Source organism: Pocillopora damicornis, chromosome 11, assembly GCF_964200805.1.
Source record: "Pocillopora damicornis chromosome 11, jaPocDami1.2, whole genome shotgun sequence".
Classification (NCBI taxonomy): Eukaryota; Metazoa; Cnidaria; class Anthozoa; order Scleractinia; family Pocilloporidae; genus Pocillopora; species Pocillopora damicornis.
In genome coordinates this window covers 17,394,578-17,412,778 of record NC_142680.1, presented here as the reverse complement: position 1 = coordinate 17,412,778, position 18,201 = coordinate 17,394,578, and the positions used below count along the sequence as shown (strand labels likewise).

General features: G+C 39.9%; 1 protein-coding gene across 1 annotated transcript in view; it reads left to right on the top strand.

Moving 5' to 3' along the window:
* The window catches only part of LOC113668918 (phosphatidylinositol 4-kinase alpha), a 26,823-nt gene extending 8,622 nt beyond the window's left edge, over positions 1-18,201 (top strand). The window contains exons 12-36 of the mRNA XM_089188063.1: positions 234-524; positions 1,000-1,210; positions 1,871-2,066; positions 2,671-2,755; positions 3,492-3,668; positions 4,096-4,308; positions 4,831-4,999; positions 5,404-5,531; positions 5,624-5,830; positions 6,635-6,843; positions 7,770-7,983; positions 9,510-9,844; positions 10,388-10,478; positions 11,088-11,372; positions 12,474-12,661; positions 13,539-13,765; positions 14,051-14,142; positions 14,272-14,376; positions 14,563-14,688; positions 15,257-15,377; positions 15,602-15,719; positions 16,540-16,581; positions 16,710-16,799; positions 17,052-17,135; positions 17,594-18,201. Of these exons, the coding sequence (XP_089044189.1) occupies positions 234-524; positions 1,000-1,210; positions 1,871-2,066; positions 2,671-2,755; positions 3,492-3,668; positions 4,096-4,308; positions 4,831-4,999; positions 5,404-5,531; positions 5,624-5,830; positions 6,635-6,843; positions 7,770-7,983; positions 9,510-9,844; positions 10,388-10,478; positions 11,088-11,372; positions 12,474-12,661; positions 13,539-13,765; positions 14,051-14,142; positions 14,272-14,376; positions 14,563-14,688; positions 15,257-15,377; positions 15,602-15,719; positions 16,540-16,581; positions 16,710-16,799; positions 17,052-17,135; positions 17,594-17,645 (4,056 nt within the window). The 3' untranslated portion in view covers positions 17,646-18,201. The remainder of the gene's footprint in view (positions 1-233; positions 525-999; positions 1,211-1,870; positions 2,067-2,670; positions 2,756-3,491; positions 3,669-4,095; positions 4,309-4,830; positions 5,000-5,403; positions 5,532-5,623; positions 5,831-6,634; positions 6,844-7,769; positions 7,984-9,509; positions 9,845-10,387; positions 10,479-11,087; positions 11,373-12,473; positions 12,662-13,538; positions 13,766-14,050; positions 14,143-14,271; positions 14,377-14,562; positions 14,689-15,256; positions 15,378-15,601; positions 15,720-16,539; positions 16,582-16,709; positions 16,800-17,051; positions 17,136-17,593) is intronic.

Genomic DNA, 18,201 nt, shown 5'->3' with positions numbered 1-18,201 from the left:
TACTCTTTTGTACTCCCGGGTGGAGAGGCGTACTGTGAGAATAAAGTCTCCCACCCAAAAACATAGCACAATGACGTGTTAGGTCTCCACCCAGACTTCTTGACCCAGAGTGTAGCACACCAACAGTTAGGGCACTGTTAATCTACTTTTCGGATATTCAGCGGAGGCTGTCATCCTACCTCCGTGCTGGACTGTCCACTCACATGTGTGCTGCTGCTTACTTTTAAACACAGGCTTCATCCAGCGCAGGAAACCTTGGTGTCCTCATCCCAGTCATATCAATTGTAATGCAGCGACTTCCAGTCATTAGTGACCCCAAGCCTCGCCTTCACAAGCTTTTCCGCGACTTCTGGCTCTACTGTGTTGTGATGGGCTTTGGTGTTGAAGGGTCCGGTATCTGGCCTCACGAGTGGTATGAAGGGGTCTGTCAGATCGCATCCAAGTCTCCGTTGCTCCTTGGCACAGGTCATCTCCGATCAGAACTGATGTACAACTCTGCCTTGAGGAATGATTCGGTGGCTCCGGTATATGCAATTTTCTTTGTTTTTGTTGTTTTTGCTCCACAACGACAAAGCGCGTTTGGTTGCCGATAAATCACAGCAGTGATATCCGAAAAGGTTTAATTTTATTTAATAGAGACCAACAAGGAGGCATCAAAACAAAACAAAAAATAATGAGAAGTATAGCTCTCTCCGTCCTCTGAAAAACCACAGCGTGAAATCCCCAAAATTCGCGTCCGAGTACAAAAACCCAGACAGAAAATCCTTTAGAATCTCATTTGGGGCCCAACGGTGTTCACATGCGTGAAAAGCGTGACGAAAAAAGGGTGAAAAGCGTGAAAATTTAGCGTGGTAGGCCCTTGTCACTGAGTTTTCGATGAACCACTGAGGTTGCAAAATTTCGTGCTTTACCTGGGACAACACTTGTAATTGACATTTTCAAACAAAATAACTTGTACCACCAAAATAATTTAGAATTTCCGTTTCTCTCTATCACCAGGCTGAACTGAATGAAGTACGCACAACTTTGCTAGAGACTCTTGAAAACCCTACAGAAATTGTCACTCTGGTGAACAAGTTAAATTTTGGTCAGTGCACATACCTACTCTCAGTGTACAGACTGGAATCTCTCAGGGTGTCGTCTGATCCAGGAAAGTTCTACTCCATTTTTGACTACTTGGAGGACAAAGCCATCGAAAAAGACAAAGCTGGTAAGAAAATAAGACTTGGGTGCATGAGCAGGAAGGCAGCATGGCTTCCGAGTTTGCGGCGCGTGGTTTGAAATCTAAAGCGCCCAGTTTTAATTTATTTACTCGTTCTGCTCATCAATTTGATTTATTTTCTCAGTAGTCGCGAGTTTAACTTCTATACTGAACGTTTTAATCCTTTGACTCCCAGATCTCCTTAGTAATTCTCCTTACTGTCTGTCATACAATGCTGTGATGTTGTTACTAGGAAATTGTTATTCGATCAACTAATAATCACCTAATTGACATTTTCTTTACCCTCATCGCTTGTCTGCGCAATATTGTGTGGATATTGTAAAGAAAAAATCTTCTCTTGGTCACTCGCGGGAGTTTTAGGGTGAATTGGAACTACTTACGCTAAAATAGTATTCAGCAAGTTTCGATAGTGACAGGAACCCTTTACACCCTAACATCAGTAGACATATCCTCCAGACTGCTCTCGGTACATTTCCTGAGATGCTGACGAGGAGAATTTGTTTCACAATCAAGAGCTTCAATCGTTGGTGATCATTTCCCTTTTTTCTTGTGACCTTATTTGTGATTTGGGGGTGATGGTTGTAGCCGACTTGTGCGTTTTAGATCACTTTTAAATATAACTGGTTATTCATTTTGTAATGTTATCAGGAATCTGGCAATGCATTTCCGCTGTTGGAGATAAAGTGTTCTCGGTTTTTCTAAACGTTATGTCCAACAAACCTAGAACAATGGAGAGGGAGACAGAACTGGAGAGGCATGCACAATTTTTGTTGGTGAAATTTAATCATCTTCAGAAATGGATAAGGCGCGTTGCTGACAAGTATCTATCTTCATTTGTTGACAAGTAAGTGGAAAAATTTTGTGCTACTTTTATTTGACCTTCGGAAGTAATCTGAAAGTGTATTGGGTTTGCTCTACCACGCTTTGTGATTGGTCTGGAAAACTCGCGCCATCCTTCCAACAAATCAAATGCAAAACTAGAGACACTCACAAATTTGTCACCCGCGTTTTCCCGCGCTTCAGGCAGTTTGATTATGTAGTTAAGTTCTTATTGGTTCCTTTTGCGATTTGCTTTGCTCTGATTGGCTATTGTGATTACTGTAGTTCAGGTTTCACGACACTTCCACGTGCACTCTTTAGGTTTACTTAAATGGAAATTCATTTAGCCCTTTAGCCCCTAAGAGTGACAAGCATCTAATTTCTCCTTACTATATCCTCCCTGAATCAAACATGAAAGTCATGAGAACAGAGGAGATGATCACCAAGTAAAGCAGCGCTTGATTGTTAACCAAATTCTCCTTGTCAGCCTCTTAGGAAATGTATAAAGAATAGTATGGAGAATATGCATAATGATATTAGGGTGTAAAGGAAAAAAAGATATCAGCCATGGCCTCAAAAGAAACGCAATTTACTCAATTATTTTTTCTTGGTCTTTTTGTCTAACATAGGTTTCCGCATCTTTTATGGAACGGCAGGGTGCTCCATTTTATGTTGGATCTTTTGCAGGAATTATCCAAATGTCTGAACCATCCAGTAAGTTAACATCCAATCAAAGAACGTTTATAAGTACTTCGTGATAATTAACACGCAAAACAAGCAGTAAATTGGGAGGAAATAATTAATATATAGGCTAGATTCTATCGCTCTGACGAAGGGCTAACGCTCGAAACGTCAGCTTTTTTACCCTTTACGGTGGCTAATTTACGTTTTCAACCCAGTTGTTAACACTAAATTACCTGCTATACTCTCCCACCGACGCAGCACCACAGTTTTTTTAGAAACTTACCCCTTTATAGATTTTAAACCGCCTAGTTGCCAGAGTAACAATTCATACAAGAGAAAATTGCTCCCAGAGTAGACGTTACTTTTTGGGTGTTTCAGTTGAATAATCCATTTTACAGTTGCGTGCTTGGTTGCCAAGCCTTTGAACGGGAGTGATGTTAAGGGTGACTTTGATATGATACAGACCTTGCTGCCTTTCAAATGTAAATTACTATGTTATCATGCTAATTAGACACTGGTCTCTATCGCAACATGGTCAACTTCAGCCTCACTCTAAATCAAAGGCTTGGCAACTGAGTACACAACTGTAAAATGGCCTAATGCGTGAATTATGTGTAATAATACTCCTTGTCGCTTTATGCTATTGAAACCAGGATAAGCTCCGGCAGGATGAGCCAGTAGACTTGATTTAAGACAACTTACCTACCTACCTACTTGTCCTATGGACGTACTAAGTTTTATTTTCCCCATCATTGCCACAATTCAGAATGAAAACCACCAGAAAATCGAGATAACGGTGCCCAGCTCTGTACCTGTCAGGCTGCTTGTTCCTGAAGAGATGGACGGCCGAGAAGGGACAGTTAGAGATTTTGCTGCGCGCTGCAGTGGAATAATAAAGGAGGCGCTTAAATGGGCGCCGGAGACAACCAGATCATTATTACAGGTGAGTCATCATCATCACTGTTCCTACCCCTCCTTTTGGAGAATAGTACCAGTCTCTCTCTCTTTCACTCTCCGGGCTGATTTATCGTCCGCAGCTGTGGCTGCTTCATTGCAGGTTCTCAGGCGGGTTTGATGAATTGATCCTTGACCAAGACAGAATTTCTCTTTACACTATCAAGACAATGTCAAGCAGACAAGTAATGAGAGAAAAAAGAAAGAGATAATCAATTAAGGTAGTAATAATTGATACTATTCCAAATTCTCCAGAGTTGTACAGCAGACAGCAGGGAGAAATTGGTTGGTTGTAACTTGTGTGGGACAACTTGGTTCTGACAGCCTGAAAGCACGCGACCTTTTCTTTACAACGTCCGTGCATGCGCAGATGTTTGATCGCTGTGATCCCTATATCGCGCTTTTTTCTGTTGTAGGATTACATCATGGAGCTAGGAAATGCATCTCAGGGAGGGATCCACCACACTGGTTTGTCCCTTGCTACGGAGAATGTCTTGCAGTTTGCTGGACTGAACCCTTCTTCTGTAGCGGTTAGTCACGTGTTCCTTGAGAAACGACCGAAATGTGTGAAACAAGACACTTCACAAGTGGTGTCTGGACTGACCTTGAGAAGCAGATATTTGGGAGAGGTAAATACGGCACACATCGCCCATTAGATGAACTTACACCAGGAAGTATGTTTCTTGCTTCCAGAATTTTTTGTTCTACTTCGTTTGCTTTCGTCTTTTCTTTGCTGTGCTCCGCAATAAGACAGTTCGAGAAAAGATGCTTATAATTTGGCCCGCCAAGAGCACAGAGTGAACTGACACTAGAATCGCTGACAAGGACTCCTCATACATAAATGTATGTTTGCTGATAGTGTTTACACTCGTACATAAAGCTAACAGAATTTGAACTGACACTAGAATCGCTGACAAGGACTCCTCATACATAAATGTGTGTTTGCTGATAGTGTTTACGCTCGTATATAAAGCCAACAGAATTTGGTGAATCAAATGCCAGAGATAATTGGTTTTGCTTGGATCGATTGTGTCAAAGGAACTTTCATTTTTACTTTGTTTTGTCTGCTCAGCTGACTAAGCACGGTCAAAGGCAGTTGGAAGTAGATACTATTCTTTTTCACGTTCTTTGTTCGATCACTCTCGCTGTAGATTTCTGGAATAAGGGAACTACTGACCAGTCAGACGTCTAAAAATAAAGATGTGAATGAAACATTATCCGCCATGTTAAACAAACAGTTAGAGGAAGCGAAATCGGGCAAGGAAGATGCTTTTGTAGCCGCCATGTTCAGAGCATCAGCGTTTCTTGTGACTTCACAAGGTACTGCATTCACTTGTACTACATCTTATTTTATGCAAGAATGTGAATTGGTAATTCAGGGCCCTAAATGAAAAAAGAGTCCTAAATTGCCTTTTGGCGAAAAATGGTCGCCAGCAGTAAATTTGTAATCGTCTATTTAAGACAAAATAGTCAGTAGTCATTTTTATATATCATAATTTATGCCTGACAACATTTTACAACGTACGGAAATAATTTATTTATCTTAGAACAAATTTGTCAATATATTACACACAGTGTCTTACTTTCCATAGTTTTTTTCGCTTCTAAACTTATGCTGGTACGCGCACGAGCGAGCGACCTGAAACTCTGCCAGAGAATTTTGTACTCGCAGTCAAAAATGTCTGAGAATCTAAAAGAAGTATCTATTCTTTGTTTTCTTCTAGCTGTTGATCGACAGCTACTGCATAATCTGTGTTGGTGTCCGGCTGATTTGTTCACTGAGCTGTCCATGTCCACCGCTGTGTCGTGTTGGGAATGGATCATGGGCGCGCGACAAGATCTGGAACTTCCAGTAAGATTTTGTTTTTCTTGCAGCGATCTCCATTGGTTGATTTTGATACTCAATAATTCTAGTTATGAACGATAACTTTTGTGTATTTCCAGATGTTAAGTAAAACCAGCGCTGCATGGCAGTGGACGGTTTGTCGACGGATCGGTTTATTTGCAGCAGACCAGCTGACCGAGAGCCCACTAGCAGCGTTTTCCGACAACAGATCCCCACCTACTCCCCCAAATGTCGCTCCACATGACATTTGGATCAAGTTTCTTGTTCGTCGGTTTGAAGTGATAAAGTATTACAGTCGTGACCAGGTGAGGGACAGAAATGTTTTCAAAAACAACTCCAGCGCAAATATATGGTGATATTTATATATTTTTTTTCAACTTTGCTTTTTTGTGGTCTTATTGGAGGTTGTGGTGCTAGTATAGGAGTGTTTGTGTCTCATTCTGTTCTGGGAAAAAGTACATATTATTTTTCAGAAGGAATATTATCGATAACCTCGAGAAACGCGAAAAACACGATTGTTCAGCGTAATAACGAGAAAAAAAAGCACAATTTGCCTTAACCCTTTCACTCCCAGTTGTGATCAAGACAGAATTTCTCCTTACAATATCAATACAATATCAACCACATAAGTGATGAGAATAAAAAAAATCAATTTGGGGATAATTAGTTGATCCAATACGAAATTCTCTGAACTAACATTATAGAAATTGTGCGGTTGACAGAAAGGAGAATTACAAATTTGATCTGGGAGTCAAAGGGTTAATTGCTAAGCGTCTGCCATAAAGGGAGACAGCCATTTTGTGTGCGCGCCAGTTCTCTTTCAACATTCTCTCTCTCTTTCTTCCATTTCACCCTTTAACTCTCATAGTGACCAAGACAGAGTTTCTCCTTACAATATCAATACAATATCAAGTAAGTAAGTGATGAGAATAAATGAAAATATCAATTAGGGGATTTTTTAGTTGATCCAGTTCCAAGTGCTCTTAATTAACGTCGTAAGAATTGTATAGCAGACTAAGGAGAATTTTTAATAAAATCTTGAGAGTGAAATTATTAAAACAAACTTTTACTTAAGGATGTGTTTTTTCTTATATTTCTATCTTCTGTAGGTGGAGATATTTGTTACAATGCTACAGCGTTGTCTGCCACTGTCTGTCCAAAGAAAGAACTTTGTTTCCCGGCACATTGCCGCTCTCAGAGCCAGGTTTCGGTTACTTCATCTTGGACTGTCCATTCTACAAGGGGACTTCTTATCAAACTCAGTTATGAAGAATGTTTTAAGGGAGAGGATCTACTGCAATGCTTTGGACTATTTTAGGTACAGTTTGTACTGGTATATAGAGTTGAAAAGCTAACGTTTCGAGCGTTAGCCCTTCGTCAATCGCTCTGACGAAGAGCTAACGCTCGAAACGTCAGCTTGGTGGCCAATTTACGTGATCAACTCAGTTAATAATACTAAATTACCCTTTTGTACTCTACCACCGACGCATTACCATAGTTTCTTTAGAAACTTACCCCCTTTATTAATGGTTAACAAGCTAGAATTAAGTCGTTATATCTAGTGCAATTTTTTAGCTTTTAAATATGATAAAGTTCAAATCAGGGACATGTAAAAAGCGAACTTCGGAGGTGAGTAAAAAAAAATAATAATAAAAAAATAAAAAATGATAGAAAAAATTCAGGCTTCGACGGGATTCGAACCCGTCTCTCCTAGACACTCCTCGGACGCTTCTGCCAACTGGGCAACGGTACCGGATGTTGGGAGTGAGGTTTCCTTTCTGTCATTGCGCTAATTTCAGATCACATGCGAACATCGTTTATATAAGGTATTCTATATTTGGGTCAAAATATCATCTCTCTCATTTAACTGTGTAGCTCAAGCCATTGCAATTTAGCTTGAGAATTCTACGATCATCTCATTTTTATGAAACTCAGGAAACCTTTAATACCGGAAGTATCTCTAGAAGGTGACTTTTTCGATAAGAGAACAAGCCAATCGGACGAAAGAAATCTTTACTGTACAAAGTAACGCTAAATAGTTTGATGTTTGGCTTTTTTTGCTTACAATTTCCTGTTTCCCATGTTATTGGAAAAACTTATGTTTGTGGAGATGTTCATAGTTTCCTGAGTTTGAATACGGATTTTAAATAACGAAGCTTAAAAAGCAAGGAAGCGATGCATTAATTTGGCGTTGTATTACTCGCCCCAGTCTCTCATCCTTCTTTCTTGTATCACTGTTGGCAGCGTGGAACCAATGTGGCCAGTCAGCAAGGATGTAGAACTGCGGGAAGACATTCAGGTGTTGATCAAATTCTGGCAGGCTATGCTTTCCGACAAAAAATACATGAAGTACTTTATGGTAGCGGCGCCTGTAGACACCAGCCAGCTTTTAACGCATGGCTCCTCCACGGGATCTCAATACACCAGTGGATCATCCGGCATAGGACCCTTCCTGCAGGTATGTATAACGATCCCTAATGGGGGCTCCATAACACTTCTGACCTATCTAGATAAGGGCCTTATCTGCTGGTACGTTAAACTTTCCCTAAAGGGGGTTCCAGAACACTTGTGGATCATCCGGCTTAGGCCCTTTCTGCAGTTATGTTTGACGAACCCTAATGGGCGTTCCAGAACACTTAGAGCCTATCTGGGTTATGGCCTTATCTACAGGTACGTTTGACGATCTCTAAGGGGGGTTCCAGAACACTTGTGGTCCATCTGGGTTAGGGGCTAAGCTGTTGGTAACTTTAACGATCCCTAGAGAAGACCCAATGCCCAATTGCATCATTTTGCCGAGGGCTTTGTTTGCAGGTACTTTTAATGATCTTAGGACGCGTCCCATCATCAGACTTGGGTCCTTATTTATATTTTTAACACTTATTTCCAGCGCGTTTAGTTTTTTGTGTTTTTCAATTATTTTGTTTATTTGTTTTTTTTTTTTTTTTGTTGGTTAAATGAGACTTGATTATACTGAACTGTTGAACTCTGAGAAAATTAAAGTTGTATTCAATGGTGCGAAGCTATAGGCTTAAAATTTCTTGCTCGTACTTCTAATTTCCTTCGCCTCTTGAAGTTCCGGAGATTGTGGTACAATTTATAGAATTAGTTTCACGTGAATGAACCGCTTGTAGTATTCCTCGCGCGATGCACGCGTGTTCCTCCCGTTTCAGAGCGCTTCTTTCTCAGGAACATAAAACTAGCTGGCTAATCGTTTCGTGATGCTTCTTCGTGTTCTCGCCTAATGCTGCTGATGGACAATTTACGAGCTGATTGCTAATCGCCAAACAATGCTGTAACAGGTTCAAGGGTCAAGACGAAGCTCTTGTGCGCTTTTTATGGAAGAAATGGTAATGCGTGATTTGCTTGTAACACTGGCATCTGTAAGAAGGGTGCCTCTTTGGACGCACTTCTATGTTTTTTGTTTTGTTTTTTTTTTCTTTTCTTTGTCTTTTAATTTTGAGTTTATTTCTTTTTATTGTTTTAATCTGTTATTTTTACAATTTGTGTTGGCTTTTGTTTGGTCTCTCTACGTTTTTCCAAAGTGGACATGGCCTGTTTCAGGCGGTCAATTAGAAAAACGGAGCGCGGTGGTAAACAATGCTATATTCGTAGCGGAGTTAAAAAAAAAAAAAAAGAGAAGAAGAATGTTTTGTTCATGAGGCGACTCGACCCAGGCTTTTTAATTTTCGGTCCGCTGCAACTATCGAACTGTTTAATGCAGACAGTGGTTTTGAGGTTACTTTCTTCAACTTAGATCAAAATGAAGTCACAAGATTGTCTCAAATAACGTTGTTGATCTGTCAATGGGTTCCCGAAGTCATATTGTTAATTGTATGTTAAGCTCTTTCTAAGATAAACCCTCAAGTTTTACTGGTTAAATGCGCAAAAATAAGAATTAATCTGCAGGAGCAAGTTCAATTGCCAAAGTTGAGATGCATGCGTTTATAATTTTGTTTAACATGGTTCGTTGCCATGTGACCCCAGGGCAATCGTTGGATGAACACAATACCGCTGTCTAGCAGTCTTTCTTCTCGACGCTCAGCCACAGAGGGCTCAACTGGAAAAGAGGCCGCAGGCGGACAACATGTTCTAAAGGATTATTTGAAGCGACGGAATCTGATTCTGGCGTTGATTCGTCGGGAGATTGAACGGTTGTCGACTTGGCATAACTCTATGGCTCGCCCAGAGCTGAACTTCACCGGAATGGAGTCATTGGTGAACTGGGCAAATCAAACAGTTTTTACCGAGAGGATTTGGAGGGACCTTGTGAGGCTTGCTTGGCACATCTCACCAGACATTGCTGTGTTTCTACCAGCAAGGTAAATTTTTAAGTCTTTTTTCGCGTGACAGTGCTACTATGTAGTTTTCAATTGAAAGGAAAAACGATAGAGTTAAATTCTTGGAATTTTTCTAAGAAACACTTTGCACAACATAATAAACTGTACCATAATGACATCAGACTACTGTTCTGTAGCTTTCAGTCTAAGAGTCGCACACCAAGGTTTGAATCACCCACTTAAAAGTTATAATCACCTGGGACTGTATCAAAAATCAGTATCACTGCTTCACACCATTATTTGAATGTCACACTCAAAGATTTCATCCGAAGACATGAAGGGTTGAGTATCTTAGTGCAGCAAAATAAACTTTACCACGTCAATGAACTGTTCAGTAGCTTTTTTTGAATGATTACACATTAGGGTTTCATCTTCAGACTTGAGAGTTCAGTGCACCTTGTACATCATAATTGACATGATCGCATGTCAAAATATTGCTCAGTGGCTGCTGTTTGAATGATCACACGTTAGCAAGGGTTGCATCCATATCTACTTTTCTAAATTGGTCCAACTCACTTTTCGAAGGTTCAAAGAAGTTTCTGCAGTACACAAAGAAGTCAGTCGCTTGGTCCGAATCCATCCAACAGCAGTAGCTCAACTACCCGAAGCTCTACAGGTGACACGAAGCTCACAACAGGATATAGAGATTATTCCGTGGAAAGTACGCACGAACGATTTTTATTCCCAAGTTACGATGCATTTTAAAAAAAAAATGATTGAGAACAGCTACCGAGTGAGTTTTTTTTTATGCATCGCAACGATTGAATAAAAACCGTTTAAGCACTTTCCATGATATGACGTTTTTATTTCATATGTTCTTAGAAAAATTTGACCGACAAATTTCAAAGAATGGAAGTGAACGACTGTGAAAATACATCGTTCGTCCAATCAGAGACACGAACGAAAGTACTTCACAATGTAAATCTTTAGTATGTTTGAACTTGAAAAAAAAAAAAAAAAGATCGTTGTACATTATTCTCGTTGGTGAATTCTCAATTTGGCGGCCAACCCTCAATAACTTGTGCATACGCGAAAATGGCTTTCTATCAGTTATGATAACAATTTCGCTCAGGGAATGAGATCTGATTCATATCCCAGAGTTTGAAAAATGATAACACTGGTTAAGAACAAGAGTAGCATCGAATTTTGTGCTCGAACTGTTGCTTGAGGCCTGTTTAATTTGCCCAAAAGGTTACTCTTTTTTTCCTCTCTTTCTTTTTTTTAGTATCTGGTCACTGAAAAGAATATCAAAGCCGATATTCCTGAGCTCACGCACATTCTGTGTTGGTCAGCCATTCCCCCTGTCCAGGCCATGGCGTACTTCTCCCAACAGTACCCACCCCACCCTCTGACAGCACAGTATGCCTTCCGTGTGTTACAGTCCTTCCCGCCGGACTCCATATTGTTATATATTCCTCAGCTAGTGCAAGCCACTCGCTACGACGCACTGGGATTTGTAAGTGAGTACATCATGTGGGCCGCGAGGCACTCGCAACTTCTTGCTCATCAGGTGGGTTGCAAAATATGTTGTTATTTGTGTTGTAGACACTGGTACGAACGAAGCCATTGCGCTCAACTCTGGATCGAAAAGTGCAGATTCTTGCAATGTCTCTCTCCACCTGGTAGTTTAGATAGTTTCTGTAAAACTCGTTGCCGAAATCTTTTTAAGTGCTAAGGATAGCCTGTTATGGACTGGCATTCCAGCAAGCAAACGAAATAGACCTGCTAATGTCTCCAGAGCTGTACAAGTCAGTTTCGTATGTTAGACTCTTAAAACTAAGGTAAACTTAATCGTCCTCGAACATTTCGGCAGGTTTCGCCTAGCGTAGATTGCGTGACGACACTGATGTGTCATGTTTGGAGTTGCATAGATTACGTGACGTGTTATGAGCATTACAGTTTACGTAATGTTTTTTGTGCTGCATATAACTGCATATAATTTTTGATTTGGAAATTAATATGGATGTGTATATTCACTAAAGCCTCAATTTGACGCAAAAATTTGTACGGTGATTTGTCCGCGGATATTATCTGTTCCAAGATGCGAACAGTTTTCCGAGCTCGAGGAAAACTGTGCGCTTCGAGGAAGTTATAATGCCCAACGACAAATATCTGTGCAAGTTTTGGCGCAAAATAGAGGTTATGTGTTTATTATCCTTCAGATATTTTGCAGAGCGCGTGAAGAAAATTTTACGAACAGCTTACTGTATTCAGCTTGGGATGTTTTCTTTCGAGTGTTCTCTGCTACGACTGAATGAACAAAAAAGGATTTCCCCTCTTCTGTAACAACCATAAAACCCTCTCTCATCTTAGATCAAATTTGAAAAGAAGAATTGTCGTAGTGGACGTAAGGTTTGAAAATTGAGGAATATCGCTCGGGTGATGTTCTCGGATATCACCCAGTTTCAGCTGTGGAATATTCTATCACGAGCTGCGTTTAGACCAATCGCGCACCAGCAAAACTATTTGATGGATCGTAACAATTGCTACACGTTTGACAGCAAATTTAAGCAAACTATTTACAAGTTTGGACAACGGAGAAGGACTTTACAGGCGCTTTTCTTAATTTGGAGCTTACCTTTGATCTTTATCTATCATTATTTCTTATCAGCTGATTTGGAATATGAAAACCAACGTATTTACTGATGAAGAGGCCCTTCACAAAGATTCAGAAATTGGCGGTCATCTTGAGAACTTAATTGAAAGAATCACAAACTCGCTTTCAGGAACAGCGCTCGATTTCTACAAGCGAGAATTTGACTTCTTCGACAAAGTTACTGCTATATCTGGAACTATAAGGTAGGTGTTCTAACGATTAGAGGATCTACGAAGTGAATCACGAAATTGTGAATTCCATTAACTCTTTTACTCTCATGAGTGACCAAGACAGAATTTCTCCTTACAATATCTATATAATATCCAGCAGACAAGTGATGAGAATAAAGAAAAATAGCAATTGGGGGATTATTCGTTGATCCAATAGCAATTTCTCTGAATTCATCCCGTAAGAATTGTACGGTAGACAGCGAGGAGAATTCCTAAGGAGATCTTGGGAATTAAGGGGTTATAAACCTTGAAAAAAATCGGGACTTCAACAGAGTTGATTTTGTAGCCTGCGAGAAGGGCTCTAATGGTAGCGTTGCAAGACGCGTGTTTTTCCGCCCAAGGAGATTTGAGACGAGTCTGGGACAGACCGCTCACTAGCTTGCGTTGCTCAAAGCCTCGAACTTTCTCGCACGCAAAGAAACGCTCGCGCCGAAGCGCTAATAAAGAGGAATTACTCGCACGTTAATAATTTTATGACTTCATGATTTTGGTACGATGCCCTCGCCAACTGAGCCGCTCACGTTGGGAAGTAGTGAACTAAATGTTCTTGAGTTCCATGGAAAAAGATGAAATTTTTAAGAATGTTTACAAAGTGGATTAAACGTTTTTGAACTGCGATTTAAAAGAGAAAAAACACTTTCGAGATCGAGGGTGGAAGATTTTATCAATAGATTCAAGAGCTTTCTCAGATTTTCAAAACCTGGTCACCAAAAGGTTTCTGGTCTGTCGCCCCGACTGCATTTATTAAGATACTAGTTAAACACCAGAATGTTAAGAGGAAATTTTTATTTTCACGTGAGAGAAATGTTGTATGAATCCTACACTCGTTTCTTTCCATTGTACAACACAGACCGTACCCCAAAGGTCCAGAACGGAAACAAGCATGTCTCGAGGCGCTTAGTAAGATCAAGGCCCAGGAAGGAGTGTATTTGCCGAGCAACCCAGAGGCCCTGGTGCTAGACATTGATCACAAGTCAGGAACGCCAATGCAGAGTGCAGCTAAGGCCCCATTCCTCGCGCGGTTTAAGGTCAAACACTGTGGAATTCAAGAATTAGAGACCATGAACTCGTCAAAAGGTAACAACAAAAACCGGAATGTTAACAAATCCTGCCACAAGTTCATTTTCTTCAGTTTCTTCAATTTCTTGTCTTAAAGGAGAAAGGGGACTTCTCTCTCAAGAAGTGGAGAAAAACACTCGACTACGACTCGTGTTTCTCCCTACACTTCTTTTGTGCTCTAGCCGCTTCCTGTGTGCTTTACAACAGAACAGAGCACAGTCAAGGCTTCCCTATTTGTTAAATACCATGTGACCTTATAATTTGAAAGTTTATGAAAATTACTTTTGTTTTAAAACTTCGTAGATTTTTCGTCGTCGGATAGTGAGGACGAAAAAGAAAAAAATAAGATCTACTGGCAGGCGGCCATATTTAAAGTCGGCGATGACGTCAGACAGGTAACGTACTTCTTTTAGATTGCCTTCCAGCAATCTTACATTTCGGTTTGTGTTATGTTTGCTATTCCCGTGTCATCTGACACAAGCTGTATAGTATGTTGTCAAAGGTGCTGTCTTTTTTTTCTTTAGGACATGCTGGCACTGCAGGTGATATCACTTTTTAAAAACATCTTCGAGCAAGTTGGATTAGACGTGTATCTGAAGCCTTACAGAGTCGTTGCCACTGCCCCTGGGGTAAAAAAATTCTTGAACTTACAGATCTTTTACCTTGGAGAACTCTCTCCCATAAACCGAATCCCCGACCATTGTTACGTTCATTGCCTTAGACGAAAAGTCATTGGCTCTCCTATCTTACGATCAAACGATGAGAATTCCATTTCAACATTTGCTTATAATAGTTTTGATCATTTTCTGTCTCAGAATGGTGTTATTGAATGTGTACCAGACTCCAAGTCACGTGACCAACTTGGCCGTCAAACCGAGGTGGACTTGTACGAGTATTATCAGAAGACGTATGGTGATGAAAGCACGTCAGCTTTTCAACAGGTCTGGATATTTATTTATTATTATTATTATTTGGTTCATTATTAGTTCATTATTTGGAAGCCATTTTATTTTCTCCATTTTTAGCCCCCACTTTGTTCTTAGCTAATACTACTCTAAGTGACTTAGGAATACATTTTTCTATATAGATTGTTAGCTTATTTCGCTGGCTTGTTAGAGTATGTAGTTGAAAAGTTCGGGAAACACGATTATTCTGAGCGGGAAAGAAATTTAATGTTGTAATACATGTTGAATGATGTTGTTGTCCTAATAGATATGATGTAGCTATCAGAAAGATTTTCTCATGGCTAGTCCTCGACTGTTCGCCACAATCTTGAAAAGTCTTGAATGCATGCCGAAAAATTAAGTTGTTCCTCGTTGATTTTTCGAGGGCCTTCGTTTAACGGTCGAGAATTCTCGCTGTTATTCATAAATTTGAGGGTTTAAGGTTGTGTTTAAAGTTTGAGGCATTTTTTCCTTACCTTGCGTTTCTCTTTGTTGGTTTGTCTTCAGGAAGGTATTTTTATTTGTTGTGCCTTTCCTTTTTTAAACCCCATTTTTTTGTTTTTAGGCTCGAGCCAATTTCATCAAAAGCATGGCAGCATACTCCATTGTGAGTTTCCTGCTGCAGATCAAAGACAGACATAACGGTAACCTAATGCTGAACAGAGCTGGTCATATTATTCATATAGGTAAGCTACAGAAGCCCACCTTGTTCTCAGACTACTCTTATGTTTTGTGCCACGATATAGAAAGCAGACTGGCATCTCGCAAAAGATGTCGTACCTTTTTCATATCTGTCGTTTGAATTCTGGGGTAATCTTCTTTATCCCCCGCTATCTCCTTCTTCTTTGTGCTTCTTATGTTTATTTTAATTCCTTTATTTCAACAAGTCTGGTTTTTGTAACCCAAACAGATTTTGGTTTTATGTTTGAGTCGTCCCCCGGAGGCAACCTTGGTTTTGAGCCTGATATGAAACTGTCACATGAAATGGTGATGATCATGGGAGGAACAATGGAGTCCCCTTCATTTAGGTAAAAAAAACGTAACGTAATACAGGCAGTAAGCCTATGCTACTTCTTTTTCTCAATTTAGGGTAAACTTTCGGTATCAAAGGAATATCTAGCCTTTGCTAGTTATCTGATGATTATTCTTTTATCAACTGCTAAGGTTGATTTACTTGCACACACAAAATTTGCAGCCCCGTCAATGAGTCAGTACTTTGACTGTCTCGATTTACCGTATCAAAGGAATATCCAGCCTAATGCTTATTATATTATGATTATCCTTTTAGGAAGCAAACTACCATAGCCACAGTGTAGTCTGGCAGGAAAAACATTAAAGTTTTGGTTAAAATGCCCATACCAACGTAAATGAGATATATCTCGTTGAATTAAGTAAAGATCAATGTTCTGAACAGTTTGGAAAAAATCTAGAAACGTGGTTCTCATCCACCTCGATCAAAATTAAAGCTGGCACGTAACGCTCCTCTTTTAGGACTGGTCGACTCACTGTTAGGTCTCACCACTGAGATACGGTGGTTCCCTGGTTCACTGGTCTTCTAAGTTGTGAACGTTTTCTCTGCGCTCTTTCCCAACGTGAAATATCTTCACATCGCAGTTATACGACATCGGAATCCAACTATGACAGTTTTTACTCCCCACACAGAAGGCCTCTCACATGTGAACCTCGACAAATCCCAGCTCACCAACGATTTCACGGGAAATAAATTTACGTACGACTTACCGCAAAGTCATAACTGGCTAACGCTTCAACCCTCGTGGAGCATTCTGGACAACTTTGCGCAATTTTACCTGTATCTCTGATCAAATTTTGATATGATTCATTTTTCAGATGGTTCATGGATTTGTGTGTGAAGGCCTATCTTTCAGTGAGGTGAGATAAAGTGGCACAGAAAAACGCTTCACACTTTTTTTTTTCTTTGCATCTGGCTTTACGTAGCTTTGGTTTTTGTTTTGTGATTTATTTTATTCAACATAGACTATCCTCTTCCCTCCTGTCAGGCCTTACCAGGAAGCAATCGTATCTCTTGTTGCACTGATGTTGGACACTGGTTTGCCATGTTTCCGGGGGGAAACACTCAAAAGACTCAGGTGATTAATGATGAAAGGGTAGTCTTTTAGTTCACCGCTTTAATCGATGATGTAGAGATTTTTATATTTATTTTTGTTAGACGAATAGATTTTGGAACTGTAACTTAAAATAGATGTTTGAGTTTTTGCTCTGTGACAAACTACGAGTTACTCTGTAGTCCTATGTTCATTGCGTTGGATTTAACTTTACGATAAACATCTCGTCAGGCGTTTTCATTTGTTTTCGTTTGTTTTGTTTTTTGTGTATAACAGAGCGAGATTCAGCCCGGCACAGAGCGAGAGAGAAGCAGCCGCATACATGGTGAAAGTTATTCGTGACTCTTATCTAAACTACAGGTGAGAAGAGTGGTGAGCTGTGATCTCGCCTTAGTCGTCAGACCTTTTTTCTTAACTCTCAAAATGCATTTATCCACCAAGGAGCGGAAAGGGTTCCGGCAAACTGTTAGGTAAACCTACTAAAATGATGAAAAGTTACCTGCAGGAGACTGGCATACCATGGGGGGGGGGGGGGGGGGGGGTGTTAATTTTTCGAGCTTTGTGACATTCACCTTCTCCATCTGGTGGCATTTTGTACTCCTAATCATGAGAAATCCTTTAAAAAGGAAAAGTATTCATGCCATGCTATTTCTCCCAAGAAGTTTGCTGCTTTTTGTTCACTATTTGGACTAGTTACTCTTCAACTCCAGGGTCTACTTCTACACATAAAAATACCGGTCGCCATTTCACAAGAGGATTTATTTTTGGTTTTCACTTTTTGAGAGCGTCTGAAATTGTGATCTATTTTTCCTTTGCAGGACCCGAGTTTACGATTTGATTCAGTTGGCCCAAAATCAGATTCCATGCTAGACTCATCATTGGCAACAAGATTATAAATTAAGATGTAATGCTAACAAGGACAGGTCTGGTCTCCTGTTTCTAGTCTTAGGGTTAGTGTAAGGGTCAGTTTTGTCAGTTTCTACGTATGAGACTGGTCTCCAGTTTTCATTCCCCACTGAAATTTGAATTTAATTTCATGTAAATAGCCTTGTAGTGCCCAGTACAACAAGGGACAACTTACTGAGATACCGAGATCACATGATAAGAATTGTAATTTCTCCTTATAATTTTATTATTTAGTGACGGGGAAATCCAATTTTGTCAGCTGAAGAATGCTTTTATGATAGAGCTCTAAATTCTCCCAATAACTTTAAAATTAATATGCAGGGGAAAAGAGAACTTATTCCCTGATCTCCGAACTGAAAAGGTTTAAAATAGTGGCTAATAGGTTTCTTTATTTAGGGAAATGGTTGAAAGGTCAAACTTTTGTACAAAATTTAATTTAAATTACGAAGAATATTTTGTTGAATATATCGTAGAATTATCCACAATACTGTAATATAGTAAATAAAAATGAAATGGGTCA